Source organism: Vipera ursinii (assembly GCF_947247035.1).
Source record: "Vipera ursinii genome assembly, chromosome: 4".
Taxonomy (NCBI): Eukaryota; Metazoa; Chordata; class Lepidosauria; order Squamata; family Viperidae; genus Vipera; species Vipera ursinii.
In genome coordinates this window covers 86,450,211-86,465,875 of record NC_139514.1, presented here as the reverse complement: position 1 = coordinate 86,465,875, position 15,665 = coordinate 86,450,211, and the positions used below count along the sequence as shown (strand labels likewise).

General features: G+C 40.1%; 1 protein-coding gene across 1 annotated transcript in view; it reads right to left on the bottom strand.

The window, feature by feature from the left end:
* LOC310640616 (interleukin-1 receptor type 2-like) overlaps positions 1-6,570 on the bottom strand; it is a 43,124-nt gene extending 36,554 nt beyond the window's left edge. The window contains exons 1-3 of the mRNA XM_083363024.1: positions 6,443-6,570; positions 1,861-1,991; positions 1,497-1,749 (exon numbers count right to left, since the gene is read on the bottom strand). Coding sequence (XP_083219150.1) covers positions 1,497-1,749; positions 1,861-1,991; positions 6,443-6,456 — 398 coding nt within the window. The 5' untranslated portion in view covers positions 6,457-6,570. The remainder of the gene's footprint in view (positions 1-1,496; positions 1,750-1,860; positions 1,992-6,442) is intronic.
* Positions 6,571-15,665: the final 9,095 nt, after the last annotated feature.

Genomic DNA, 15,665 nt, shown 5'->3' with positions numbered 1-15,665 from the left:
CGAACCAAACCTCAAAAAGAGAGACTCACACCCGACTATCTGAGGGACGGTGGTCTCCCGCGGGCATAAGGTCTCCCTGATAACTACCGCCACTCCCCCGCCCCTACCATGAGCCCGAGGCCGGTGTAACGCTCGGAAACCTGGTGGGCAAAGATCAACCAAAGGGACCCCACCCTCTGGGCCCAACCAGGTTTCGGTAATACAAGCCAGGTCCGCATGCTCACCCTCCACTAAATCCCGCACAAGGGGAGCCTTATTAACCACGGACCTGGCATTCAGGTACACCAGCCGGAGCTCAGGAGGCTGCGCATCCTCGCTCCCGGCACCTCGGGGAAGAAACAGAGGGTCGGAGCGCCTCACCGCTTGTAAACAGCGGGGACGGCCCTCCCGGTAACGATACGGCCCTCTGTCCATATGCCTGCTGCCATACCCCAGTGTCGTGGGAATCGGCAATCCCACGACCCGCTCCTGAGCCCCAGATGTAACCACACCCCGCTCCCCCTGAACGCAGTCAGACCCAGGCCTGGCCTGCACCGTGGTTGTATGGCCACCCCCCATAGTCAAACAACCATTACCCCCCGCCCCCCTCCCTAACCCCCTAAAAAATTTAACTAAAAAAGTAACCAGGGGCCTCCTATTAAATTTGGATCGAGAGCCCCTGACCTTACCCGGCCATCTCTCAGGGTCCCAATAATTGGGCCCCTCATCGAGACTGGGAATGGCGAAAAAGGCGGGATGCACCCAGGAGAGGGGGGCACCCCTGAGGGCGAGCAAGTCCGTGCTGGAGTATCTATACATAAGTCCAACAAGTCCAGATAAGGCAGTCCCATAATGGAAAAGTCCAGTAGGAGGTTCTAAAGGAAGGGAGTAAAACATTCAGGCCATCAACCAACCTACTGCCACCCGGTTGGATGCTCCCGGGGGCAGACCCCAACCCGTCCTCCCACGACCGGTCGAGAGTCTGAACCAGGGGGATGGTCAAGAATGTACACCCTGGGTGGGGCATAACCCATAGAGCTCCCACCTCTATGGGAGTGCCGATGTGAAAACAGGCCGCTCTCCCACTGTTATCATGAATACATTTTATTAAGATGGACACCATTACTCCATAAAATAACAACCACCAAATATCACAGAATTCAGGGAATCTGTACAGTCTGAAGGAAACTGTTCACATTAGTCCAGGAATAAAAAAAAATCAATTAGTTCACTTAAATATGCACATTAAATGTATTTTGTTATATTTCATGATCCTAAATTGAATACTATGCTTTGTGTTAATAAAAGTGGATATAATATATTTTCCAACTGTGTATTCAACATACATAAGATATGTTGTACAAGAAACAATTCTCCTTCAAAGAATATAGTGTGAGTAATGTGTTAGTACTCTAGTGCCTTTCCTACTAAACTCTTAGCTACTCCTGGCTTAAATGCACTCTTTTTCCAAAGTTAAACTATGTAAAACTGAACAATCCCATGAGTTGTATGCTTACCTTCGAATGCAGATGTATTCCCCACTGTCTTGAAGAATGGTTGGTAAAAGCCAGACACAATCACCTTGTGACATTATTCTTGGCCCCTTGAACCCTACAGGGATAACAGTTGATGAATCTTTTTTATTCCAAGTCAAGTTAAGGGGTAGATCAAAAGGCTCTGTATTTTTGTATTGTAGACATTTTAGGACCATGGGTTCTCCTTCCAGGACAAACGTAGGCCAGGAGTATATGGTGTGATCTTGGCAGTTATCTGCGTAAACACAGAATTATTTTGTATTAAAGAAGAGAAAGAAGAATCAGAAGAACCAACAAGAAGAGACACTTCTTTCCATGGATTGTCTGTCGTGATGAGAACTTTCACCTGCACTTTCCACACGATGGATTCGGAAGGCAGAAATGTTGAGTATATTAGCACTGAAAATGCACACGAGTCTGGGCACCACTTTCCATATGAAACAGGAAAGAGAAAAATCATGGATGACACATGGAGACCTGCAAATGAAAACAAAATGCCAGTAAGCCCTCCATATTACCAACAACTGCCTTTCTTGACAAGTATGTCCACGTCTGATCTAAATTATGAAGTTGGAAACACTTGAACCACATGTAGTAGTGCAAGTTGCCTTATGGGTGGACAACTTACAACTTATGGGTGGACAACTTACTCAGTGCTTTAGAATGGCACAGGTAGCAGGTAGCATCTTAGATTCTGCTAAGAAATGCCATAGAAAGCCATTTTGGTGTAGTGGTTAAAGGCATCAAAATAGAAAATGGGAGATTGTGTGTTCTAGCTCTGCTTCAGGCACAAAGCCAAACAAATGATCTTAAACCTTGGAAGGAGGTAAGGGCAAACCACTTCTGAAATTTTGCCAAGAAAACTGTAGAATCTCATTCAGATAGTCACCAGGAGTCAATAGTGACTTAAAGGTGTATACTCACATAGAAAAGGAATGCTATACATGCATGTGATTTCTAATGCTTTGCCATGAAAGGAATCTCACCCCTGTTCTAAGGTAGCTAAAGCAAGCAGGTGCCTTCCTGATGTTTTAAACAACCCCCACAGTCATTTTTCATGATTATACTAGTTGAGTCTAATGCAAGCTAAAATCCAAAATTTCTAAGGGATATCAGCTGCCAGGCTCTGGGATGGCTGCATACTAGAATGTCAATCAATGCAACATCCATATTTCCACAAAGCTAAAAGTCTTCAGTGCTGTGGTTATCCCTTCTCTCCTAATATGGATGTGATTCTGAACTCTGTACTGATGGCATATCATACAACTGAGGAAATTTCACATGCATGCTCTCAGTCCCCTCCTTGGCTCTAATTTTGAGATTGGGATCATTCAAAGTCAACCAGCATTAAGTCCTTGATTACCAGAAGCTATTTTATTAGTCGTACTAGCGTAGCAAAGGAAACTGAGAAGCTGCTGGCCTCCGCTCTTCTCCCCAATTCCTACTATTTTTTACCTTTTTTGAAGGAAAAAAGCCAAGAATTTTGGCCATCTCAAACAGGTTGGAGGTCTTGCATCCTCCACTTCTTTCTTTTGAATATATTGGAGGAGGGGCAAAAATGAATACTAAAATGACCAGAGATGCTTAGAAGAACTCCAAATGTTTGACAGCAAAGGTCTAATGGAACTGATTTATTTCCCTGAACAGTACAAGTTAATGAACTGTTTAGGTCTCTTGCTCAAGAATATACTTCTTATTGCTACAAGGCTATTGTTTATGAATGACACAGGAAAAAGCCAGTTAAAAGTGCTTGAATTATATTCATGGTGGCTTAACCTTGAGGCATCTGAATACAGTGTACAGTACTTTACTCATTACTCAATGATTTGTTTCCTGCCTCTTCAAATTTGCAATTGTGATGTGAAACTTGAACCTTGCCTCATGCTTGCTAAAGCTGGATATTACTCAGAACTGAAAAAATGTGAAAATGCATACCTAGTCCTCCTCTGCAGTGCAACTCTCTGAATAAAATTGACAGGTTTTACCAATATGCCAATTTGAAGTCCTACAAAGTCACACAAAGGAGAATTGTACTGTAATTTGATTCATACAGAGTGCTAATCCCTTAATGTGGATTGTTTGGCTTTGTCAATGCCTTAAATTGCATGACAGTACTGCAATTTATAAACTATGTTTTCTTCCTTAGTGTGATAAGTGGACCCAGTACCCTGCTATTTATTCAACAACAGTTAAGCAAATCATGGGTCAGGTATAAAATTGTGATTTCTGCAACAGCAGATATCTTTTTGGCATTCATAATTTCAGATAAAACAATCCAGATGAACTAATCCCTACTGAAATTGGGAAGCAGATTATCGGCCAGAAGGAAAAACAAATCCTAGTGATACTGAAAAATGTATAAATGAGAGGAAAAGTGAGGAATGTGTTGATATAGAATCAACAGGAAACAAGAAGCAATGGTTCATATGATGGGTTTAAAAACTCTTGCTGCTTTTAACATACCTAATAAGTTAATATAACATACCTAATATCCAGAATTCTGTTGCCTTTGTTGAATAAGATTCACCTCTAATTAATCTGACTTTTGTATGATGACAAAAGCTCCCTTGGCTAAGAATTGGACATGAACACCAACCCCTTGAGTCAGTGACGACTGGACAGGCAAAACCTTTAAACCTTTTATATAACAGACCTGGGCATTTTATTACTCCCAGGTGATATCCCTCCCTTTGGCTGGAACCATGTGAAGTCAATAAGAAATTAGAATTCAAATGTAAATATATCCCATACATGCAATACAATTGTATTGCTTTTATTTTGAAGGCAATTGCTATTTTTATTTTATACATATGCACATCTATACATGCTGCGTTGACACTGCCCCCTGGGTGCATGCTGGGGAGGTATCACCCTTTGTGAGGAATAAAGAAATGCACCATCGCCTGGAAGTGGCCAGCACATGGCCCTGCCTACTTTGGGCAGGCTAGGGGCTGGGCAGCATTGTGCTTCTGTTCAGATTCATGCCACCCAGCTCAGCCTCTTGGCACTGTGAGGAGAGCACCCTGCTGCCTGCCAAAACCGGGCAGGCTGTGGGCTGGGCAGCATTGTTCAGGTAACATTGACTCTCATGTTGCTCATGACATCCCCTCCCCCAGAGCCCACCAAGCTGGATATGTGAAGTAGGGGTGGACCATGTGCTGGCCACTTCCAGGTGATGGTGCATTTCTTCATTCCTCACGCAGGATGACACTTCCCCAGCTGCATTTCTTGCCTGTTTTATTTCCTCCTTCATCTCAAATATTTTCCCACCACTCTGTTCTTAGGAAGGAAGGAAGAAAGGAAGGAAGGAAGGAAGGAAGGAAGGAAGGAAGGAAGGAAGGAAGGAGAGGGAAGGTCTGAGGGAAGTCCTGCCTTAGTCCTTCCCTGCTGCCCTTTCACCATCCCCTGGCCTATCCTGGGGAGGGTGTCTCCCATCCTATTGCTGAGGAAGCTTTGGATACTAAGCCAGGTCTTCTCACATGGAGAGGGATTAGGCCTCCCTATTGACTTTGCCCTTGTACCCATCATGAGCAACATGGCTAAGGAGAGCAAGCACAGCAGCAGCCTGAGGAGGAGGAGGTAAGTGCAGCTGGCACCCCCTTGGGGAAGTGGGGCTGGGCTTAGTGCCGCGGGTGCTTGAGGGCTGGGCATTTGACCTCCATGCCATCGTCCAGCCCCCCCCATGCGCATGGCCTGAGATGAACAGTGAGGCTCCTCCAGTGGACCATGCCTTGGCACTTGCCCCGGTTCCATATCCTTCTGCCAGAGACCCTCAGATCTGTCCCACTCCTGCCCAGGCCCCCATAGGCACCCTTGACGTGAATGATGTAGAGCTGGCCATGTCCACCCAGTAGGCCACACCCATTCCAGCCACAGCCACCCAGTAGGCCATGCCCACCCTGGCCACACACACACCCTCCGAGGGCTCTCAATGAAATTGAGTTTGACACCCCTGTTGTATATGAACAAATTAACTGTAACTGTGAGAGGGATCTCGGAGTCTTAGTAGACAATCACTTCAATATGAGCCAGCAGTGTGCTGCAGCTGCCAAAAAAGCCAACACAGTGCTAGGCTGCATTAACAGAGGTATAGAATCAAGATCACGTGAAGTACTAATACCACTTTACAATGCTTTGGTAAGGCCACACCTGGAATACTGCATCCAGTTTTGGTCACCACAAGGAAAAAAGATGTCGAGACTCTAGAAAGGGTACAGAGAAGAGCAACCAAGATGATTAGGGGGCTGGAGGCTAAAACATATAGGGAACGGTTGCTGGAATTGGGTATGTGTAGTTTAATGAAGAGAAGGGTGAGGGGTGACATGATAGCAGTGTTCCAATATCTCAGGGGCTACCACAAAGAAGAGGGAGTCAAGCTATTCTCCAAAGCACCTGAAAGCAGGACAAGAAGCAACGGATGGAAACTAGTCAAGGAGAGAAGCAACCTAGAACTAAGGAGAAACTTCCTGACAGTTAGAACAATTAACCAGTGGAACAACCTACCTCCAGAAGTGGTGAATGCTCCAACACTGGAGGTTTTTAAGAAGAGACTGGACAGCCATTTGCCTGAAATGGTATAGGGTTTCCTGCCTGAGCAGGGGGTTGGACTAGATGACCTCCAAGGTCCCTTCCAACTTTATATATTATTATTATTATTATTATAAATTAAACAAAAATAAGAACAGAAGCTCTTGCTTCTTGAATCACATCCAACATTATAGGCAGGAGTATTTTTAATTTTTGAAAATGTATATTCCCACAAATGTTTCCAGAAGGTTCTCCACACATATGACTTATTACAACTTTTAAGAATAACCAAGCTCCCTTCCATTTAATAGTCAAACTCCCTGTCTTTCTACTATTCTGGCTGTAATCAACATTTCTCCTCATCAACATTTTTTTAAAGAAACATCCCCATATTCTCTTACCTGTAGCTCTTCATTCTCTGGCCTTAGAAATATCTGGATAACCACAATACACCACTTTCTTGAAATAGAAGAGTAGATGGTCTTAAATACCCCAGAGAAAACGCAAGGGAAATTTCCCCACATTTCCCAATCAACATTTGTTAGAAAAGTCACTTGAAGAATACCTTTTCCACAGGGTGTAGCAATGTTGCGGTGGGGAGAGTGTGTGAATTTGAATCAATACTTGCCAAGAGTAAGCATATTGCCCAAAAGAGGGGAAATGACTGCTACACATAGATAGACGCACAGTTCCTTTTTTTGTATGTGTGTGTCTGATGCTGCTTCTTTTCACCAGTGAAAATCCTTTGGTTGTTGCTACTTAGATTTTCAATGAAGTTGAAAAACTGTCATTCATAGGAGACCTTCATTGAAGTAGGTCATTTATTGAATTCATTGAAAAATGTGTTGAATTACCCCCAGATTATCATTATACAGTATTCTCAAGCTTTATTTACTGAATCCACAAAATTTTCATTGGCTATCTCTATATAGAGATATATATTTTCCACAACCCAGGGACAGTTGGAATAAAATAAAAAGTGAAAGGAAACTCTTGCCATAATCAAAGATGTCAGGAATAGATTGTCGCATAAACTAGAAATGTTTCAGCAAAAACTTAAAATCATTAAACCCCGAATGACTCAGGAAGTGTAGAGGGTAAATGACAGAAAGGACTATATCTACAGAAAATATGTTTTTAAATACTTGCTTCCTTCTTATCCATTTGTGCAATTGTGTGGGAATTGAGCTGTTGATTAAAAAACCTCTCATTTGCTTTGTCATAGACCATGACAGCCTCTGGTCTGTTCTTCTTGTGAGCAATTGCTGACACTGGCTGCTTTCTCAGGGGATCGTGGGTGGCAGAAGATTCTGGTCAGGCCTCAGCTTTCTCAGCAACAGTATCAGCTCTCTGGGGGAGAAAAAAAAAACAATTTGGAGATCTAGCAGCTGCCTTTCTTGATTACTCTCAGAAAGATACTGTTCTGACTAGACTGGGGTCATCTTTAATTTGATTTTTGGGTTATTGCTATTGTTACTGAGATTTGATTCTATGCTGACTTGCATGCTTTCCACTGATATAGTGTTTTGTGTCATATTAATAGCTCATAATCATCTAGATTGCAGAAAGATCCAAATATAACATATAAATAAATTATCAACCAACATCACAAATGGGCAAAGCAATACAAGTTAATATATTTCAGATATTAGACCATAGACATGATTATGTTTATGTGTGCCTTCAAGTCATTGATAACAACTGCTTGGATGAGTTTGTGCAGTTTTCCTGGCAAAAATTCAGAAATGTTTGCCCTTGCTTGTTTCTTAGGGCTAAAAGAGAAGAATTGGCAAATGGTCATTTTATGCCTAAGGTAGGACTATAACTCACAACCTCTAAGTTTCTAGCTTAGTGCCTTAACCACTAACCAAACTGGGGTTCGTAATTAACTTTCTAAAAATTCCATGCCTTCATATCAATTCAACCAGACTATTGCAACACTCTACATGGAACTGCCCTTAAAAAGCATCCGGAAACACCAGTTGGTTCAAAATGCAGTGGCCCACATGGTTTTGTGCAGACTTGGGTATGCACATGTGTTACCTCCCTTGTGGGATTTACATTGGTTGCCAATTTGCTTTCAGGTGCAATTCAGGGTGCTGTTTGTCATCTTTAAAGGCCTTCATGGCTTGGGACTGGGTTATCTGAGGGACGCTTGCCAGTCATATCCACCTGACACCTAGAGCGGGATTGCAAGGAATGTTGCAGGTCCTATCCCCTTAAGGAGGTACCTCTGGCAGGACCCAGAAGAAGGGTCTTCTCCGTGGTGGCTCCCTCCCTATCATACCTTCAAAAATTAGGCTGCCCCCAACTTTGACACTCTTTCATAAAGCCCTGACGACTTGATTTTGCCAGTGGGCCCATTTGACTGTGTGTTCTCATGTGGGGGGGGGGACGTATTGTTTTTTTTATATATTATTTTCTATACAGTGTTTTTATTGCTTGCAAGCTGCCTAGAGTCACTGTGAGTGAGTAGGTGAACGTATGAATTTCCTAAATAAATTAATAAAAATAAAATATCTTTACCTTTAAAGTTAATGTTCCTGTTCACAAATTTAGTTCAAATTACTGATGGTTTTACTTTTGGGCATCAGTGAAGTTTTGGTATTTAGATTCCAGACCAGGTCTCCTGTTTCAATACCTGGGGTAGTCTTCCATTCTACCACTGTGTTGCTGAGAATGCACAAAGGAGCTCATCTGCCAGTCTTAAATTCTTAAAAGACAAGAGGGGGTTATCACAACTTCTGTATGGTCCCCACCTGGATTCCTGTTCCACTTTTGCACCATTAGAAATTCTACAATCCAAATTACTAATACAAGCCCTTCAAGTCCCAAAATATATCTCTAATGCCACCCTGCAACTGGAGACAGACCTCATGAAAGTAGAGACTAGAGTGATCATACTCAACTACTGACTCAGACCATCCATTTTTCCCCTTGGCATTGCCCTATTAACTATGAATGATGATTTTCAATCCACATGGAAATTAAAATCTTGCCCTTGGGCTTCTCTTCAGATCTTCTACTCAGCATGGCATAAGATCATGTTAAAGCACATATTAAAGAGCATGCAGAAGACACAGAACCATCAGTTGAATCTAGTTGTACTACACCACCCTTTATTAAAAAATTCAACAGATACTCTGCCTCCCGTGTGACATACTGAACCAAACTCAAGGTACCTAACCACTGGAGGACCTTTATTCTGGATGATGCCATACCTTCAGATGTCGTTGAAGATACAGGAATATTCCCTACCCAGACAGGACAAACAGAAACAACAGAGCTTTCTCCAAAGCCTGGATTACAGAGACTTTCATATTGGCCTCATCTCACCATGCACAGGATAACTCTACACTTCCCTCTTACTTTCACATGCAACCCTGCTACAGTATGCAGTGTTGCAGATTCTGCACAGCAGTGCTTAATATTCTTCAGATAGTGGCCTGTGGCATAAACTAGACAATGGCTGTCTAATTTGACACCCTAGAGTATTCTGCAATTTGATATAGTCTTCCACATACTGTTTATGCTCCCCTATACCCATCTAATGCTCCTGCAGCTCTTTTAAGATTCTTTTAAACTCCTTTTATACTTTGTTTTAATACATATACATTTTATGTCTTCTAATGCTTTATAATTTTTCTTAGACTTTAATATATGCTCTTTAGTCTTCCACTGCTGGTCTATGACTATAATAAAAAATTTGTCTGATCCAATTCCAGACTGAAACCAGAATTACACAGAGTTCTAATTTAAGTCTTGAAAGGGTTAACCTTAAGCCTTGGGACACTCCTGTCTTAGCAATTTCTGTATATAATCATTGGTGATAGGAAGGGCTATAACATATGATACAAATGCTATATTTAACATTGAAGGACCTTTTGGTGTTATTACAGGGGCAGCAGTGAAGAAGTGCAATGTAGCATGGAACATTGCAAACAGCTGGTTCAGATTTGTTTTCAGATCCCCCCTTACCCCACAGCTGGAAGCAATGTGTCTGTTTGCGTATTGCCACTATGTTTTCAGGACATAAAGGACTGGATGTGGTGAATTCAAAGTTTTTAATGAATCTGAGAGCTGGATAAATGAGATACTTTGAATTGGCCAAATTCACTCTTAAGGAATAGGTTTTAGAGATACTTTTGAATCCAACTTCTGAATCCAGTACTGATGTTGGGTATTCACATCAATTTAGTTAAAACTTTTTATTAGTTTTGAAAAAATAGATCCATCCTTTTTGGTGGAGAATCTTGAATGAGAGAGACCTGCACTCAATAAATTCTACATGGTAACTATTGAAAAGCATAGGACAACTCATGAAGATAGTCCAAAAATATAATTAGTCCAGAACATAGCAACATTCTTGACACTTCTTGACTCTTCCTGTTGCCTAATGTATCACCCGTGGACCATTTTTTATCTTTCATCACAGATATCAACACCCAATTTGACTTTCTGCATGATATTACATTCTAGAATAAATTGCCACATAATTAAGGCAAAACTCAAAAGCTGAAGAGTCCTTAACTTTCTGGGCCTTTTGATGATATTGTTATGAAAGTGAGTTGTATATTTTATTTATTTTGTATTTATTTTAATCCCATTTATATCCCGCCCTTCTCCGAAGACTCAGGGCGGCTTACAATCTAAGCACAAATCAAATGTGCTTAGCAATAGCCTTCATTCTATGTATATGCCTGCTTATTAGGGCTTTTGCCCCCCCAAGCGGCATTATTACAAAGTCAGCTTAATTGCCCCCAACAATCTGGGTCCTCATTTTACCTACCTCGGAAGGATGGAAGGCTGAGTCAACCTTGAGCCTGGTGGAAAATCCCATTTATATCCCGCCCTTCTCTGAAGACTCAGGGCGGCTTACAATCTAAGAAGCACAAATCAATGTGCTTAGCAATATCTTACAGATGTTTCTTTGAGCACCATTCTGTTTTTTTCTGTGAAACAGCTATATGAATATTCTAAATTAAAAATCTAATAATATTGAAGATTTAAGCAGAGCAAACAATCAAAACAAATGTAAAAAAAGTTAACCTCATTTTCTTCTGCTCTAAGTTCTATTTATTTGTTCTTTGAAGTAGAACGGCTTGTTCTTGAGCATTAATTTTTTCTCTTTTTTTCACATTGTTTTTTGTCCCTTGGAAAAGCTTCAACTAAACATGGGCTTGCCAGATACATATGAGGACCACACAACATGGACTTTGCAGTATCATTAACATGGATTTGTAATACTGTACTTGCTAACTGACATAGTTATTTTGTATTTTAATTTGATTCATTTTTTTCTCTTTTAAATGATCAAACCATTGCAACCCTGAATGTAGAAAACTCTCTGGAAAGGAAAGTAGACGTCGATTGTTGAAGAATAGATTTTGAAATTGACTGAATTAGCAAAGATGGTGAAACTAAATTCCTTGATTAGAGATAATGGATTAGACAGCTTTATAAGAAACTGGAAGCCATTTGTGGACTTTCTACATGTTAAATACAGTAACAGATGGTTAATTAACAGAGGGATTTGAAAACTTGTATAATATTCTGGCTAACCTGTTGACTGTTTTTTCATTTTTTCTTTTTTATATATATTTTGTGTCTATTCAATTATTAGACACCTCATCTGAAATACTAGTTTATACATTTTTCTTGTTAAATAAGGATGAGAAAGTTTATAACTATTTACAGACCCCATTATGTAAGGGGATGAGAATTTATTAGTTTTTTTATTTTTATTTTCAGTATCCAGCCAGGGTGGATTTTTTATGTTTAATATTGGCTGTTTGGCTCATTTTTCCCCCTTTTATGTACACTTTTTGTTGTTATTGTTATTGAATATATGTTTTTTCTGTTTTGTTTTTCTGTTTTGTATTTTAGTCCTATTGATAAAACATAATAAATATATATGAAAACACTATGGATTGATTGAAAAGATAGGATGTCTGGAGTGTTTTCTGATAAGAGAAAGCTTGTTAAGCACTAATTGGGTACCTGGTTTGTCTCCATAAACTCCAAACAATCTTATGACTTTTCCCCTCATTAACGTCTTAATTTTTAAGCCCTTGCATTTGTCAGACCTCATTATCCAGGCTATTTTTGAATAGCATTGCACCATTCAAAACAGGAATGCACTCTAAAAACAGAGCTAGAATGCTGATAAAAACGAAATCTTCCTTAATATGTCTCAGCAATGATATATAGATACGTACATATACATACATACACACAAACACACACACATATTGACAAAGTAGTATTTTCTTATTCAAAAATTCCAAGATCAGATGGCTTAAACATATCTCCAAGAAAATTCCTTTGGGATCTGACAGTATCTTGCCCTAACATCTCAAGATTTTTTAAGTTATACCACAAAATAAAGTGCTATCCTCCAGCATGGTTTTTATTTAAAAATGATCTCCCTGCCCTGGAAAAGGATAAGATGTTGCTAATAGAAAGCAATCTGATGGGCTGGGGAGGATATTCTTATTTAGTAAACTGAGTTTGGTGACTGTAACTTTCAGAGCATTCCCTAGTAGCCATTTTTGAGAGTATAGCATGGTTTTAAAATTCTGATGTATTTTCTCTCAAAAAATGCTGGAGTATCTGGAGTATCTAGAGTATCTAGATGTCTATATACATAGATACATGGATATGTGAAATATGATAAATATACCCCTCAAATCCTGCTATAATGCTTCATTGTGGGGAGGTGGAAGCATGTTCCTGGGACAAATGTATGAAAAATAACAGAGGTATACTCTAAGTGTGTAGTCTCCTAGCGGGATCACCCAACAATAGTTATAGCTCAGGATTGAACATGGAGTCTTGGATGCTCAGAGCTTGGTTGTTTTCTTGCAGATATTTTATTATGCAAATAGGTAACATCATTGCACTGGTGGTACCTAGTTGGATAATGAAACATCTGCAGGAAAACAACCGAGCTCAGAGAGCAGCAAGGACTCCAGAGTTTAACCCCGAGCTACAATATTTTCTTCTATTGGATAAATATCCTTCCAAGAGTTATAGTAAATATTCCCTATTTACAAGAACTAGTAATGAAGGAGTTATATCAGCATCCCAGCCATTACCAAATTAGAAGGGTAGATAAGAGAGAAATCAATTCACACCCTAACCAAACTATTCCAGCGAACCTGCAGAATGGCAGTGGTCAACAAATTGGAAGAGGTCAAACTATATTTCAATACTAGAAGAAGGGGATTTAGTACAGTATGCAGTCTATCGTACACTTCCTTACTTTCATATGGTAACAAAATATTTTTAGGATCATCCAAAGCAGATTAATGTCCTACACAAAAAGGCAATGCCAGATGTTAAATTTTCTGCAATTCTTGTGTTGCCAAGCAAAAAGAACAAAATACCAAAGTAGAAGGATATTTAAAGAGGTACCAGGAGCAAATTAAATAGCATCGTGCTTATTTAAATTGTCCCCATTAATTACAGAATCAGGGGGCCCTTTCCCATCTCTGACAGTAAGCCCAAGTGGCTAGGACAGTCTCTGGAATTCGATTCACAAAGAGGTTACTTTTATTGGGCAGTTTTTTTATAACCCAGCAACCTCTCTTTCCCACTCTGCCACTAGAGTTGCTCAGTTTAGGCATCAGCAAAGGAAGTTTAGATATTAATTAGGATTATGTATCTAGCAGGCTCTGGGCACACCTGCTATTGCAAAAGAGGGAAATAGTTACCTAATTGAAATTTCTAAAATATGGAAGTTTGTTATTTCACAGCTCCTAAGAGTAAATAGGAAGACACAGCTTGTCTAAGGAATCTTCAGATGTTAATTGAAAACTGCAGGTTAATTACAGGACAGCTGGTTTTAGAAAAGGCAGAGGAATGACAGACATTATTGCTAATACAAGCTAGAAGATTGAGAAAGTCAAATAATATTTTTAAAAAGTTACTATTTATTTCATGTTACATATCGATTAACATTGATTATAGAATGGCCTTTGATTGTGTTGACCATGTCAACCTGCAGATTATCCTTAGGAAAATTGGAATCTCAGAACATCTCTCAGGTGAAACCTATATGTGAGATAGGAGGCCACAACCTACATCAGTGTTTCTCAATTTTGGCAACTTTAACTTATATGGATTTGCAGACTGGGAAATACTGGGACCTGAAGTCCACATATCTTAAAGTTGTTAAGGTTGAGAAACACTGGTCCAGACAAACATAGTGAAACATATCAGTCTCAGATGCCAATGATGTGTTGAATTGTTTATCCTCTTTCAGATTGATTGATAGAAAAGTAACCAATTTCCAAGAAATATACCATGGACTAGCAATTGGTATAATACCAGTGAAAAGATATTCACATGGCAGGATATCTCTATACCTACAAAGAACAGAATCATGCAGGAAATTATTTTCCCTGTGACACTCTTGGAAAGCAAGAGTTGGACTTAAAGAAGAATCAGAATATGAAAAGTACTTTTGAATTTTGGTGCTGAAGAAAACTCTTAAGCATGTGATAGTCAAGAAAGGATACATATGGACAATAGGACAAATCAATTTACCGGACTCATCATATTTTGGACACATTATGCAAAGGAGGATGGAAAAAAGACAAGACAATAAACAACAACAAAGTGATTGATTACAGCAGTGCTTAAGTATTCCATTGGAAAACTGGAAAAGTCAGACTGGCATAAATAATCTTGGAGGTAGTCTATCTATATGAACTCTAAGAGTCAACAATTATTTATTTATTTAGCATATAGCATACAATGTCAGGGAAATCTACAAATGCTAGATACAATGCAGTCCTGAGAGTCTAAATTGTTAGTTCATTCTGTTCAGCACTTGCGTGCCTATCCTTGGGCCCCACAGGGGTGAACTATCTTACAGCAGCCCACTAGTGGTGCTCAGGTTGCTGGCTCTTCTGGGCTCCTCTGTCAGTCTTGCCTCACCTTTCCTTGTGTTGTGTTGCCTCACGTCTGGCCAGGTCTAGTGCTGGCTCCTGCTTCAGCACAAACAATGTAGCTAGTTTTTTCCCACTGCAGTGGTACCCATTTATCTACTCACAATATTGCATACTTTCAAACTGCTGGGTGGGCAGGAGCCAGGGAGCAGGCAGTGGGAGCTCACCCTGTCTTGTGGAGCCAGGCTTGAACCACTGCAGTGCAGATGATTTCTGGCCAGCAGTTACAGCCTCATTAAGCCACTGTCTTACTGTGTCCCTAAGTCAACAGTGGCTTAATGGTACATAATTGATCAGTCACCAGATGTACAGGAAAGAAAGATTTTTGTGGTACCTCATATTGATTGACTCTTTCAGTCATCAAGCCAGCAGCCCTTTCATTTATCTATAGTGGGAGTTCCCAGCCCTGGCCATTTCCAAATATATAGACCTCAACTCCCATGATTCCACAGCTATCATTAAGACTTCTGGGAAATGAAGTCCACTCATTTTCAATTTGCCATGGTTGGAAAGCACTTACCTACTGTATAGGATGAAAATGTATTATGTATCTAGCCATGTATTTTCATTACTCAAATATTAGTTCTCATTTCATATGTCTATAGTATATTGTACTCAACTAATTTTAATAATTTTGTTTAAAATGGGATTTTTCTCATTAATCTTTTTC